This window comes from Bombus vosnesenskii, unplaced genomic scaffold, assembly GCF_011952255.1.
Source record: "Bombus vosnesenskii isolate JDL3184/JDL3185 unplaced genomic scaffold, Bvos_JDL3184-5_v1.1 scf7180000013316, whole genome shotgun sequence".
NCBI classification, from domain to species: Eukaryota; Metazoa; Arthropoda; class Insecta; order Hymenoptera; family Apidae; genus Bombus; species Bombus vosnesenskii.
In genome coordinates this window covers 5,252,412-5,266,919 of record NW_022882962.1, presented here as the reverse complement: position 1 = coordinate 5,266,919, position 14,508 = coordinate 5,252,412, and the positions used below count along the sequence as shown (strand labels likewise).

Genomic DNA, 14,508 nt, shown 5'->3' with positions numbered 1-14,508 from the left:
TAGGGTCATATATGATGCATTCTTTAAATAAATAATAATTTCATGCTCTTCAAACTACGAATCACGTTGAAAACGATTGACGTCGAACGTAGTTAAATTTTAACGGCCTTTCCGAAAGATTGTGCCACGTATAGATAACCTTTGAATCGATAAAAAAGAACTTTACGTCGTACGATTTGCATATGCGAAGAAAAAATCTAGCACACGTTTGTATCCGCGTTCGTTCGTCCGATTAAATTAATCGAATTCGTCACTGATGGCTAGATGGCTTCAGGTGTGACTGCACGGCTTCGAAACTGGTCGGTTCGCCTGACTTAACGGTGCACGCAAGGGCCAAGAACCTTCGGTCGTTGTATGCACCTGGAATACATATTGGCTGCTCGAGGTACGAGTCACTTGTTCCTAAGCAATATTCTACTGGCTGATTGTTCTTAACGTGGCTCCGACCTTCGTCAAAATCGACTGCGAAGTAAGCGCTTTGCGAACATTTCCTTCCACGCTCTCGCCGTTTCCAACATGTTCGACGAACGGACAGTTTTCGCTCGTTCTACTGCGGAATCCGTTCATTTTTCCTGCAAGAAAATTAACTTTTATCGAACAGGGATCCTTTAGTCCCGAGTTTGCAGTAGCTGCGTGTAAATTCTTCGTTCTCCGTTCTTGCGTCTCGTTCTCTTTTCATCGCTGAGTGATTTACGCGGTTTCCGTTTTGGGATCAACTATCGTCGATTGGCGTTCGAACTTTATTGTCCGCGTGTGCTCGCCAGTATCGACAGCGGTTAGCGATGCAAAGTCTCTGTTCGACGAGAGACGTCGATACGATATCCTATCTGTCGTTATTTCGAACGGGAAAATTTACAGAAACGTTGGCGGAAACGTTCGTTTCAAGAGAAACTTTGTTTTGTCAGATTCATCGACTATTCGGTTGAGGAGCAGGCGCGTGTACAAGATCGTTTCGACGAGTTTATGTCGACAAATGAGCCGGCCGAACCTGATGACCCAATAACATTAGCGACTTTCATATTTCTGACGCGCGTGGCTCGCGAATCGGTTAGGTAGACAGACCGGCCGTTCAAGAAACTGCTCGAAAATGCAAGCGTGCATAGACTCTCCCGCCTTTATTCCCAAAATAGCTGCACCGTCGATAGAGTGCCCTGGTACGGAGGTGAGAGTGTATGCGGACGGGGTGCGCGCGCGAGGATATTGAATTTGTATCGACAAACACCTATTGGCAATCGATCGATCCCAAGGGGCAAGTTTCCCTTCTACCTTCGAGCACACCGGCGTCTTAGAAAGCAGGGGGGAAAAAATGTTGTCTTCGTTCTACGTTTCCGTCGATAACGCTATTAAGGAGAATCCGATACTTGCCGTTACGGTAAATCGAATTCGCGCATTTCTTCGGTTTCCTGAAAAAAAAAAAACAAATATTTTGCGATAAAGTAGAATCACGACTAAAATCGTTTCTACGAACGTTTGCTTCGGGTGATCGTTCTTTTTTCCAAAGTTGAATCATACGTGCATTTTTCTAAATGCACTTTTATCGCACCTTTTGCCGCGAACGTATCAGGGATCACACACACACGCACACACACACACGTTGGTTCGAAACGAACAGTGTATCGAAGTTATTTCCACGAAGAGTCACGTTTTTTTCTTTTTTTTTTTTGTGGATGTTGGATCGTAGCACGAGGAATATCACGGCAGTTCGATGTCGTTCGCGATTCGGTGACATACGACAGTGGCAGAAACCAGGAAGGTAAAGGCAGGAGAAATCCTGTAGATAAACAAGGATGCTTGACGTAACGAGCCCACGAGGAAGTTTCCACATTGCGGATGGTGGAGGCGCCTCAGGCGGCGCCTGCCTGCGAGTCAATCGTGCCCCGAGTGTAGCTTCGGCTACCACCGAATTCAGTTCACGGTGTTGCTTGCTGCTTCGTGCCTCGTATCGGCACCTTGTTTCGTGGTCAAGGTGGATTCGCTGTCACGTGGGTAACTTGCGAAAGTGTAACAGGCAAATAAAAAAAGCAATTGAGTCGTTCTATCGTTTCGTTGGTTCGCTGACACGTTCGTTCGCTCGACGACGAAGAAGAATCACATGTTGTGATGCGTGCGTGCAGTTTCCTCGTTCTTCTTCGTTGCTCTCTGTCTATCGTTGTATCGTGATATACGGCTCTTTGATCGGTCGCGTGTGAACAATACCGAGTACGAAGTTGTTTAGTTGGCCTGTGATTCGAGAAGAAAACTTCCTTCGAGACGGAAGGAGCCGTGCGTGCCATCGCGGAACTTCTCAGGAAGACAACGTGTCAGAATCCAAGGACGTCTGTCCCCTCGCGATAATAATTGTCTAGAAAGGCAGCTTGTCGTGCTTGGTAAGTGGTCTGTGCTACGTGATCGGTGGATGTGACTTTTGATGTTGCCGCCACTACTGGTTAAATGTTTTCGAGAGGATTAAAAGGGAACTCGACGAGCTGGAATTAATGCAGCGCAACGATAGGTTCGTAAACGTTACCGACCACGAGTTCTCGGTACCTCAACCCCTCACCTCAAAAAAATGTCCGTCGACGTGCATTGACGTTTAATTTTCCCTGTCACGGAAAAACAGGGTCGATCGATATAGAGGTACTTTCGATACACGCCAGCGTTTAATACAACGTGGCTTGTGTGACTTTGAAGTTATTCAATTTGCAGTTTGGCCTGCGAATCGATGCTAATGGATCGAATAAATATGCTTTCACACCGTGGACCTCGTGACCCGCGTGAGAACCGGCTGAACCCTTCGCCTTTGCTTTTCTATCCTATATTCGCGTCCTTCGAGCTAATCTTATGCAAAATTTTCCTCGGGGAGAAACCTTTCCCCGACACTCGGAATTTCAGGCAATTTCGCCGTGGCTGTTTTTTCCCATTTTCGTGAATAATTATGGAGTTTACGGGCCGCGTTTTTTACGGTTCGTCTTCTCTCTCGGAAAACGTCGTTTCACCCGTGTTTCACCAGTAGCACAAAGGAATTCTTTTAGAAAATTATCTCGCCCGACTTCCCTGCAGTTTCCTCTGGACAACTTTTTCTTTCATCCCGCGAATCGTTTAGCGTCTGACTTTGCGCTTAGAAACATCCTGCGGTCTCTCATCCGTCATCTCGTCTGTCTCTGTGTCAAAATCTACGAGAATCATTCTCTGCGTTCGCAAGACGTCGCGAATCGAGAGCCAAATGGTCAAAGAGTCGGCGAAGGCGAAACGAAAATACGTAGTTAGTCTCGTAAAAATGTTCCGGGAAGACCTCGAGGCTGCGTTCTTTTCTCGTTACTTCCGTACTCGTCCTTCTTCTCAAGGCTTACGTAAGGGATGGATATCGACAATGCAACGTACAACTTTCCCCTCTCCCACCCGCAATCCTTGTTTTATTTTTGCATCCCGTGTTACGAGATCGGCCAAACGGTTTTCTCGTGAGTTTTATGTTTGCTCGTTTCGCGCTCAGTGACGTACTTACAGAGCTGGCTCGCAGCTCGCGGAGTAGTAATGAGAATTTATTGGTAAATTCATGGAACGGCCAGAGGTAAACTCTAATGAATTGCTTCGTTATTAACACCGATGCCAGTAGGAGTAACCTGGCAACGCCTACGTGTTCTCTATACATCTATAACTGTACACGCACGCGTATATTTATATATTTACAATTTGTTTTGTCCAGCGAAACGACTAATTTCTTTTTCTCTTCCCGTACGTTTTCTTCGCGAGTTGAAAATACCAGCGGTTTCCGCGCTTCTCGTTGGCTCGCATTCAGAACTCGTTTTTAATAGTGCTCTTTGTTTTTACGTGCCGCCATTAAATCAGTCTTAGCACACTGTCGAGCGTTAACGGCGTCTCGTTTCGTCAACTCACGCCTTCTATTCTATTCTATTCTCTCTTTCCTCTCCTTTTCTCTTCCCGCGTTTCTTCTCTCGGCACGACGTTTCCGCTCCGCGCGCAGCACGCGACGCCTTCTGAATAAATTAGACGCATCAAACGTCATCGAGAAACCTCGTGAAAAATTGAATGGATTTCGCTCAGCCTGTCTTGCCCGTCGATACCGTTCGATCGATCGCTACAAACGATCCGCGAACGAATGTGTGGCCTTCGTCTTATCGCGGAAACTGCGGCGGGAAACATTCCGCTGGCTCGATTCGTTATGTCCCCTGTGAGCTTCGCAGCCAACGACCAAGCAAATAGACCGTTCTGATATCTTGTTACGACTATTACGAAATGTCGTCGGTGTCTGTATGTAACGCGTGCATTATGATATCCGGTAACGATAACATATCCCGAACCAGCCGGTTATCAGTCAGCCACCGGAATCTCGATATTAATTTGTGGCTACAAAACTCGCGCCGGTGCTCTCAGTTACGGCATAATTGGCGAACACCGCAACAAGATTGAAACGCAGGTTGACGGCTATGGAAAGATAGAGACTCGTGATTTCGAATTCAGTCGTCAAGAGGCCGATACTATTTGATTTTCCGTGAAAAATTGTACGAGCTAACGCTGACACGCGTCCTAACACTTGAAGAACGAGAGGAATATTTCGCGACAAGAGACAAATTGTACGCGTAAATCGCGTATTCTCAGGCGAAAACGTGTTAGAAGTTGCTAGTCGCCATATATTTTGGAACGCGTGCAGCTAGCTAGGCAGCGACATAAAACGGTCGTTCGTTTTCCTCGTCCGTGAACTACGATTATCTAGAACGAAGAAGGGAACGACCAGCTTCCTGCCGCATCCGATATTTTATCGCGTGCAATAATGACTCGACGTTAGGGAGCCGAGGGAACGTTCCCAATAAGTATCACTGTACAGCGCGCAGAGTAACGCGCCGAGCTGCATTATTTAAACGCGTAAAATCGAAGTTGTGTCATCCGGTCAGGGGCGGATGGAACCCGCGTTACCTTGTAACGGTAAAAGGAGCGTGAAACTCGGCGAAATTGCCCGCGTATATACCCGATCGCAGAAGCGTTAACGAAAAAAGGAAAAGAGGCAGAGGGAAACGTTGAAAAGAAGTTCTAACGACCGTAGCGCGTGCTACCATTAATCACGAGCAACAAACGTTTTAACTCTGTCCGTTCGTACGCCGGGACGAGAGTCTAGGTTCGAGGCGGAGGAAGTAAGGAACGCGAAAGGGAGTTTCTCCTCTTGCGGCCGGTTGTATCTGATGCTTTATTGCCGTTCGGTAAAGTGGAAAGGCCGCATTTCAGCTCGTAGCCAGGGCCTGTTAAACTCTCGACGAAGGAGGTTACGAGCTCGGTCCTTGTGTATGCGCCACCTCGTAATACACACTGCTCGTCTTCCTTAGAGGAGAGGCAAGCTCGTGAACTCCCAAATCATTTCGCCAACTCGGTGACAATCTTATAAAACTTTTATACGCCGACCGTCTACTCGCCTACCGTATTCTCGCTCGTTTCGTCGTTTCCTTTATTTTCTCGAAGAATAGAGAAAGAATATGGCCTTCTTCGTGGAGTTTGCGATCCACTGACTCCTCGTGTATCCTATACGCGCGCTGTCTTCTGGCTAGAAGACAGAGGCGAGATCGATGGAAAATTCACGTACGATCGGCGGAGGATAAAGGAAAATCGCGAACAAAACGAGCGAGTGTGGAGTCCTCGGTCGATCACGGGGTTCGTAGCCGAGAGATTAAATCAACCGAGCCTCTTGACATGCGAGGCAATTAATTTTCAAGAGCGGAATTGATCGTGCTAATTTCGGAGAAAGCCGAGCTCTCGAGGCTGCGTTCGAGAGCTATTCATCGCACGAAGAATTCCTTCGAGCCGCGAAATATTTATCGCCGAATTACAAAAAGAAAGAAAATTGTTCCTACTTCGAAATCGTAGAAAGAGGTAAAATGAAAGCCACTCTAGACTCGAGTGCGCGCGTTCTTTCTTCGACGCTGGGAATCGCCGCGTTTTTCGAGAAGGCACCGAGTAAACGCGATCGTGCGTCTAATTTCCAGCAGGTTCGAACACGCCCGATCGTCCATTCTATTAGCGATATCGCTTTTAGGCGGAAATGGCCAGGCTCGTAGAACGTCGAGTAGCTAGCTGTTGTACATCGTTGTTCGACGATAATGAGGAACTATAGCGAGGAAGATCGAAGTGGAGGATCGGAGAAATCTAAAGGGGAGAGAGGAGGGTATACAGTTGCAACCACGTTCGTACACATAGTTTGTAAATCATCCAATGCTCGCATTATACATATTGCAGATAGTGGAGAGCGAACGTATGTATCCAGGAGATTTCACGCGCGTACTCCTAAGCAGATAGCTTCTTATATTATTACCAGGGAGAAGCGTACGCGAGCTAACGCCGGAAGCATCCCCCAGGGAGCTTTTATCATCGGTAGCGACACTTTCATTAGGAAAGATAAGGTTGTCGCTTGCACTGATACTTCCTGGTACGCGATATTCCCTTATTCACGTTTAACGATCGCAACGTTAGCATCGAGAGCATAAATTCGACGAGGATAGAGTGGTTTTAGGACTTTAATCATCGGAGATAACCGGGCGTTCGGTGAACGATCCCCGTATCAATTTTATCTCGCTGTAATTTTTTACTGTGAACAGTTTTTCCCTGTCGAACCAACCCGGAAGGGGATTGAATTTCACGGTAACCGTTACGACCAGACACCGTGTACACGTTTGAGCGCAACGTACACGTAGATGCAGCAGCGCGGCCCGCCACGGGAATCGCATAGATTATTGCATCTCGCCGCGAACCATTAGCCTGACCCCTTTCACGTTCGGTAGCGATATACGAGTTCGAACGTGGAATATTGTGCGCGCATTGCTAACCTGAAAACTGTGTTCGTCCAGTTGCTTCATAATACTCGCTGTTTCATCCTGCGCTGTGCCTCCCAGGGAAATGTAGCCAGCTCGCCTGTAACTTATAACGAACGTCGATGTTAATTCGATTGTCCGAGCAAATTAGACGTTTCGCGAAACATTTTAAATATCTGAGTCTGTCGATTCTCGTTTGTTCTCTGTCGTTTCAACGGAAGAAGCTCGAGGAAATTCGAACAGAAACTATAGAATGAATTCACCTGGCGTTGACTATGTCGCGCTTCTTGATGCGTCCTGGCAGAATCGCCTGAATTTATAACACGCCGCCGACAGTGTTGGACTAATTTCTTCCGGCCTCCTAAGTGAAAACTCTACAATTTTAGCGTCGTTCGTTTTACGAATTGTCCTGATTTATTTTGTGTTGTAAAAAATTGATTTCACAGACACAGAGAAGCTATTTAAAGACAGTTGGTCGATCCCTTTAGGAACGTCACGCGTCGTTTCGATCGATAATCGACTTTTGCTTTGTTTCGACCGTTTGCTTCGTGGAAATCGCAACATTTGCAAGCGCAAGTAGTAGAAGCCGCGTTTCGTCGAAATGCAAACGAGTGCAGAGGCCAGCTGCAGATAAAAAGGGGCACTGTGTGGCTGGTGCTCGATTAGGTGATGGGTAGAACTTAACAGGATGGTCGTAATCTGATTCGAGAACCATCGGGTTCATAGGGTACGTTTCCCTAAAGCGGCGTTGTGTACACGAGTCACCTGTTTAGCCACGTACGATCGTACACTCACGAGGGCCGAGGCAACTCGTCCGCAATAACGGAAGCTACCCCGGCTCGACGTTGGTTAATCGGATGTCGCTAGAAACACGCCATCCTACCGTTGAAAACAGCTAGCCCGTATCCCTGTTTACACACGATACAATTTGCTCGAAGATTCGATGCTTTTCGAGCTCGGTCAGCTTTGAATTAATTGACGCCGTTGCTTTTGTATCGCGCATCGTCGGGTCCGCGATACTCGTTCTACGTTGCAATATTTCCTTCGTTTGCAATATAGGAAGATCCATCTTCAAGCGTGTTTTCTTGGAAATTTCTGCTGCGCCCTCTCTTTCTTTTCGCGGAGGATCTACTAAACGTTACCGTGAGATAAAGTCACGAGGTTAGCCGTAACTAAACTTACTCTAAAATTTGCGGCTTCGTGAAATAGCGGCAAAACTGTCTAACCTCTCGCCAGGTTCCCGATTTCACGAATGATTTTTTTTTAAGCACCGATCTAGGTCGGTTGGATAGCGAGAATGTGTTACGTCGTACCGAACGTCGACGATTTGTCTTACCTATTTAATTGGCCACTTGTCGAGATAATTAATTGCTAGGAGATCTTGGCGACGGTACTTTGCAATTAGCCGCGGCGATGTTATCTGGAATATCGAGCTCTGTAAGAATCTTCCACCCCTTGGAGAAGGTTCGCTATTGCTCGGAATACTCGCTCGGATTCCGCCTTCTCCCGACCGCGGCAGGCTTAGCCCTTTCTCCTTCGCGCCACGAACAATTAATTTCACCTGTAGAGGCGGGGTGCCTTTCCAGAAATTGAATTACGCTATCTGTAGAACAAGTTAATTGCATTATTCGTAGACGAAGTGGTACACGCGGCTTACGTAAATGCACCAACACTTCGAACTCGTTCTCTTTACCGTGTCGCTGTCGCATCGACGTCGCGCGCCACGCTCTCTCTCTCTCTCCTCTCTTCTCTCCCTATTTCAGTTGAAATTGAAATTTATTCAGCCGAGACAGCGGGCCGGGAACCTCCTCTTTGGTATTCGACCGTCGTGGTGGCGGCGATGAAGTCGCTCGCCGATCCGGAACACCCGTTATATTTTTCGAAAGTCTACCTCGCGACCGGAATACGAATAGCGGTTAGATCGGGGGTGGTCGTAAAATATGAAACGATAATGGCCGATCGTCGATTCTCGATGGTTTGTTTCCTCCGTAGACGATCGTTGAAACGCAAAAATTACCACGTCGTATTCGCGATGGCGTTGGTAATCGATCGGCGACAGGTCGGTGTTCCTCTAACGTTCGACCTAATGCACGTCTTTTTCTCTCTTTGCCTGTTCTTTCTTTCTCTCTCTCTCTCTCTCTCTCTCTTTCTATTTTTTTCATTTCTGTTATTTTGGAGATGGTGCACGACAATGCTCCCGGTGATCGACGACGACCATGAGTTTTCCAATTTACGCTTTATCGGGACAGATTGCGCGCTAACGCGAAATAGAAGAAACAGAAACGCGGTCGTGTGGCAGGTTTACAACGTGCCGTCCGGTGATTCGTCGTTGTCGATGGGAAACGTCGATGGTTTTTTCCCTTTCGGTGAAAAATAAGTGGATCCATCCGCACACGTTTATAACAGTCGCGGCGACGCGAATGATCGTGGGATTGGCGTTTTTCGACAGCCGAAATCTATCGTTTCCGCAATTTCTTTCAACCCCGGTGAACAGGTTTCGTTCCTTTCCGCGTAATTTTACGTAATTTCACGTAATTTCCATGATCGAGTCGCGTCATCTTTTCCTTTTTTCCTTTATTTTCCTCGTCTTTCTCGTCCTCTCTCTTTTTATCTCGTCTCTTAGGTTCTTTCATCTTTCTAGCGATTCGTTCCCAAACGGCCAAGAACCATGTACGCGATCCTTGGCCATTTTTCGGGTAATTCGGTTACCGAGAAGAGAGAAGCGTTTTGCCAGTTCCATTAAGCTAGAGGCTGATATCAGAAGAGAGGGGAAAGAAAATCGATTATGGAGCTTCACGACGCGTCCGCTCTGAAAGCATCGGTGCCTTACGCGATAAATCCTTCTTGTGAAAGCAGATATTGCGTTAGCTACCCTCTGACCGGAAGTAGCTGCTACTTTTAAATTTCATCCACGATATATCGACGATTTTCTATCACCGATAAAATCGTCGAATATTCTTTGCTCTCGATCGTCCCGAATTTAACGCTCTATTACCGTCTGACCGGATCGAACGTTTAACGTTCTTGCTATTTTCAACCTGAGCAGGAAGAATAAATTGGCCGTTTGCGCCGTAGATTGTCGATGCCCCGTCACACGAATATTCTCTAACTTAACGAACAACGTTCCGCTCTGACCGCGGTGCGCGCATGAGCCGGAAGATCTCGGAGCACTGCTTCGGCATCCTTGCTAATTAGGTATTCTTTCTTAATGAAATTTGAGATTCGCACAAAGACAGATCATCGTATATTTTCACCTACCATAGTACTTCGCTCAGTGCCTCCTACAGTCGTTCAGGTAAGTTTCTGTACGTTCTATACTCGTGCAATATCATGTTTGTTTATCTAAGGTACAAAGTAACGACAACCGTTTCGCAAGTTTTATCAACTATAAAAAGATATGATATTTCGATAAAAATAGCCTCGTTGTAGAATATTCGCTAATTTTCGCGGTTCGCCGAATTTCAAAAGCGAGACAACTTGGAGTTGGAGCGTCTCTAGATCTTCGAGAAAGTAATTAAAAAGAACCGTATTTCGATTGGAAGGATAGGTGGATGTCTGTGATACTTGATGCTTCGGTGGCAATGTCATCGATATCTCGCGATAATAACGAACGGAAAAGCGTGTCGCGTTTCTTCGCAGAACAGCTCACAGTTTCATACCGATTGCATACCGACATGGATCATGAATACGCTGTTACCACGCTGGAGAGCCACTTATCCCTGAAATAGAATTGTTTGCACCGACTTGTAAATCGTGTTGTCGTACTAACTGTAATATCGCGACTGAATTACCTTCATGCTGCATCGAGCGCCATGCACCGAACTGCTACTGCAATTTACTACTTTAGCTTCGTATTAGATGACCTCTGCTACTTCTCTATTACCGGAAGCGTCGTATCACATAGCCGGTAGTTTTTAACATCGACAACGGTCAATTTATAAATAAAACGCTCTCGCGTTACCGAGTGTTGCACGGGTCGCTTGCAAAGGCACATTTCCAAAGAAGTAGCTCCTTTTTTTTTTTAATTTCCCTATCTTCCAATCGATAGTTTTATATACGTACTCGGATCGTTCCCTTACGACTTACGTCGTAACTAACTCTCGACGATCATTTACGCCTGTTAATTCGATTCCCGAATCGTCTGAGCGGTGATTCCTAAGCGATTTACATTAACACAATGCCCCTTTTACATAACGAACCGCGGCTACCGGCATATAAATATAATACGCTCTTTGCATACGTACAATACGCTGTTTACATAAGCGTAATAGGTACGGCGATCATGTGGTGCGTTTGCGCGCGTACTTACCAATGTGACTCATTAAAGTCATAACGTTCATTAATACGAAGAAACACCGTACTTCTCGTTGTCGTTAGCCACGACGTGGAAGACACTGTTTTTCTTTGCATTATTGTTCGGGCGTACAGGGTCAATCGGTTGTCTCAAAGTTTTCCCTGGAGGAAAGTTGACCACTTCGATGGGCCGTCGTAGTTTTACGGGAGTTCCGGCGACAAAGGCGAAAATTTCCGAAACAACGAGCTATCGATCGCCGAATGATAGGGTAGCAAAGATGATTCACGGTTGCTTGGTTATGAACGAAACAATTTCACCGATCGGATTACGACGCGGATCAGTGTAAACGCGACCGGTTGCGTCAGCGTTTGAAGGGACGTGACGAGAGAGCGTGAACAGCTGGTCCTCGGGATTAAGTAATCCGCCGTACCGTTCAAAGAGGGAAAAGGCGTTATCCATAGGAAAGTGAAGAAACCACCCCGAGGTCACGGTGAATATCAATAACGTAGAATTCCTTCGACGATCGGTCAATTCGAACATCCGATTGGTCGAAAACGCCAAGTTCGCCAAGTACTCGCTAGCTACTCCTTTTAAGGAAATCAAATCGCAAATCCTGCAGCCTCGGGAATGGAAATCCTTATAAATGGAGGAAGGACGTTGAAGCTACTTTGTTGTATGTACGATATTATCTTCCGTATACGCGCGCATACGCTGGGTATACTTCACTGGTATTACGCTAAAATAGATAAAAGACTGCTTTGGATATTTGCCATTGAGCGTTTAGACGACTCTCGGCAAAGGCAATCGGGATCCGTGCTATTTTCTTTCGTCGTATCGTGTCACGATTTCCGATCGTTTGTTTCTCCACGAACTACGCGTATTCTGGCAAATCGATATATCTCTCTGAAAATATATCTCTCATAGGAAGAAAGCGGTAAGTTTTATTTCGGTGAAAGCGTAAATGAGAAATAGCAGATGTAAATACTTGCTTGTAAGTTCGTTACGGGTAAAAGAAGAATGTTCGTTAAATTCCCCTTGCGAAGCAAGGTAAGAAGCGCGGAATTCTAGCTTCACCCGGTGACGATAATTATACTAATTTCTGCTGCAGGAATTCGTGCGTGCGTTCCCTGTTGGACGCGGTCTACGTGCTCGTACCTCGCTCTCACCGGGTATTCGTAGGCGCTCGTATGTCGGTTGTGCCGTCGCTACCGTCGTCGCGTAAAACAGCATGATTATATTCATTCTTGTGTGCACGTTGACGCATACAGAACGCGAGTTCATCGTCTGTGTACGCGATAGCGTGTTCCGAGTGTGGTTGCTTTGCACTAACAAAGATTCGCATCTGTGTTCGTAGCACGTAGATGATTCGCGAGTTCGCTTCGAAAATTCTATCCTTGGCCTCTGCCACGGCTCCGTTGCATCTTCTCTCTGGTTGCGAGGCGATGCACGCGCACGTCTATACGTCGCTTCGTTTGCGATGCACGCCTGTTGGTACACACCTTCGCTCGAGGGATTGCTCTCGATCGGATTTACCGCCTTTATTTACGTCGTTACGCGCTCGAGGAAAATCTTCCCCGCTTCTTTCCTCCTCTCTCTCTCTCTCTGTCTCTCTCTCTCTCTCTCTCTCTCTTTCTCTCCCTCTATCTCTATCTCTTTATTTCTCTTTTTCTCCCTCTCTCTCTCTCTCTCAATTCCATCCACCCCCTACGGCACCCCTTCTCGTTTTTCCCTTCCTGTTATTCCTTCTTTTTTTATGTCTCCTACCTTCCTCGCTTGCTTCCGTCTTTCCGATCCCACCCACGCTCCGCTTCTTCGCTCCCTCGTCGCTGCGAGCTAAAACGCGCGTTCCACCCGTCTCCGATCGGTTTACGGGAAGGTTTTCAGCCGAGGCCAGCAACGTACGTACGCCGCTGGGAATCTGAAATTATGTATGACACGTATTTACCTCTGGCCTGTAGCTTTCGACTGTCTGTTATCCGATAGCTCGCGGAATAGCAGAGAAGTATTTGGTAGAAAATGTAAAGCTGTCTCCGGTGTTTCCTTCCGCGGAAAGACTGTCCTCTGCAGTTAACGATGGCGATGAAGCTCAGGGTGGAGCGAAAGCTACTTCGTTCGACAAGACGAGGTAATATTTTTGAAAAGTGATTTTCCTGTGACCCTTGCACGAGGATTATGATCGTCGATAGCGAAAGCGCTTTTACATCGATTCGCTTCGTGTTTTACGTCGACGTATCTTTGATCGAAAAATCGCGTGATGTTTCTACTGTCTCGTGTCATCTCTTTCGAATATGCTTATTTGTCTATGGTTTCTCTCGATTTATTCATGACTGCACAACTGTCCGACGTGACTGTTTGTTTCCAGCTTTCGTTTCGTCAAGGTCGATTTTTATTACCTCGTTTGTCGCTGTTTTTTTCTTTTTTTTTCAGCACGCGTACGAAATTATTTTTTTCCGGGATCCATATTATTACACGTTCGCTACGAAATATCCGCGTTCCTTAGAAATTTGTGTCTCGTTTGTAGACTTCCATCGTTTTGTATCTCACTGTCTCCGGGCGATCGTTCACGCGTGTAACCGTTTTCCTTGTGTGAATCGGAACTCGTACCGTCTAATTTGAATAAATCGGTTGTTCCGAGATCTGTTGGTCGTTCTTGGAAGATTTATGCTTTCCGTGCTATGACAACCAGACCTATTCTTTATTTCCTGTCTGATTTTCACTCGGTTTTATTTCATTGCTGGCGACGTACATAAGCAATAGAAAAAGAACGTTTGCGCGAACGTTCTGAGTCAAAGTTGGAATAGCGTCGATACAAACATCGATCGGTTAATGATGCCTGCAAACTTTCCTAATTCTTCTATGCTAAATATTTATCGTTAGGCTGCGAGTGATTATACAAATTTACGTTATGCGAACGTAAAAAATCGATTCGTTGTTCGATGAACGTTATACGTAGTCGAAAATGTCGCCGTGAAACAATAACGAAGATAAACAGTGTTCGAGTTGTTTGTCAAAGTTACGAACCGAGCGATATTAATTTCTTGCCGAGCCGTTCTGCCATCCTCGATTCTTCCATTTTAATAAAGCGCTTCGCGTTTACGCGTCGTCGGTCCCATCGAACGTTCGCTTCGCAGATTTAATCGAAACTTAGTTTCAGATTTGTCAAAGAATCCGCTCCAAGTGGCACGGAGCAACGAGAAATCGGACAACGAAACATTTCCATCGGCCTGATGCCTTTTTGTCAATTTTTCTACGGATCGATATCGTTAATCGTTTCAAGTTCGCGAAATAGAAAAGAAAAATGCTGTCGCTCTCGGTTGTTTTGACTCTCGGCAAGAAGCTCTGTGAATGTTAAAATTTACGCCGCAAACGGTTCGCTCGTGCATACCCGATATTTCATTCTTTATGGCAAATAAATACGCGCGC

General features: G+C 46.3%; 1 protein-coding gene across 1 annotated transcript in view; it reads left to right on the top strand.

The window, feature by feature from the left end:
• Nucleotides 1–2,395: 2,395 nt before the first annotated feature.
• Nucleotides 2,396–14,508, top strand: part of LOC117235632 (protein gustavus) — a 152,595-nt gene continuing 140,482 nt past the window's right edge. Inside the window, exon 1 of the mRNA XM_033497851.1 lies at nucleotides 2,396–2,491. Coding sequence (XP_033353742.1) covers nucleotides 2,475–2,491 — 17 coding nt within the window. The 5' untranslated portion in view covers nucleotides 2,396–2,474. The remainder of the gene's footprint in view (nucleotides 2,492–14,508) is intronic.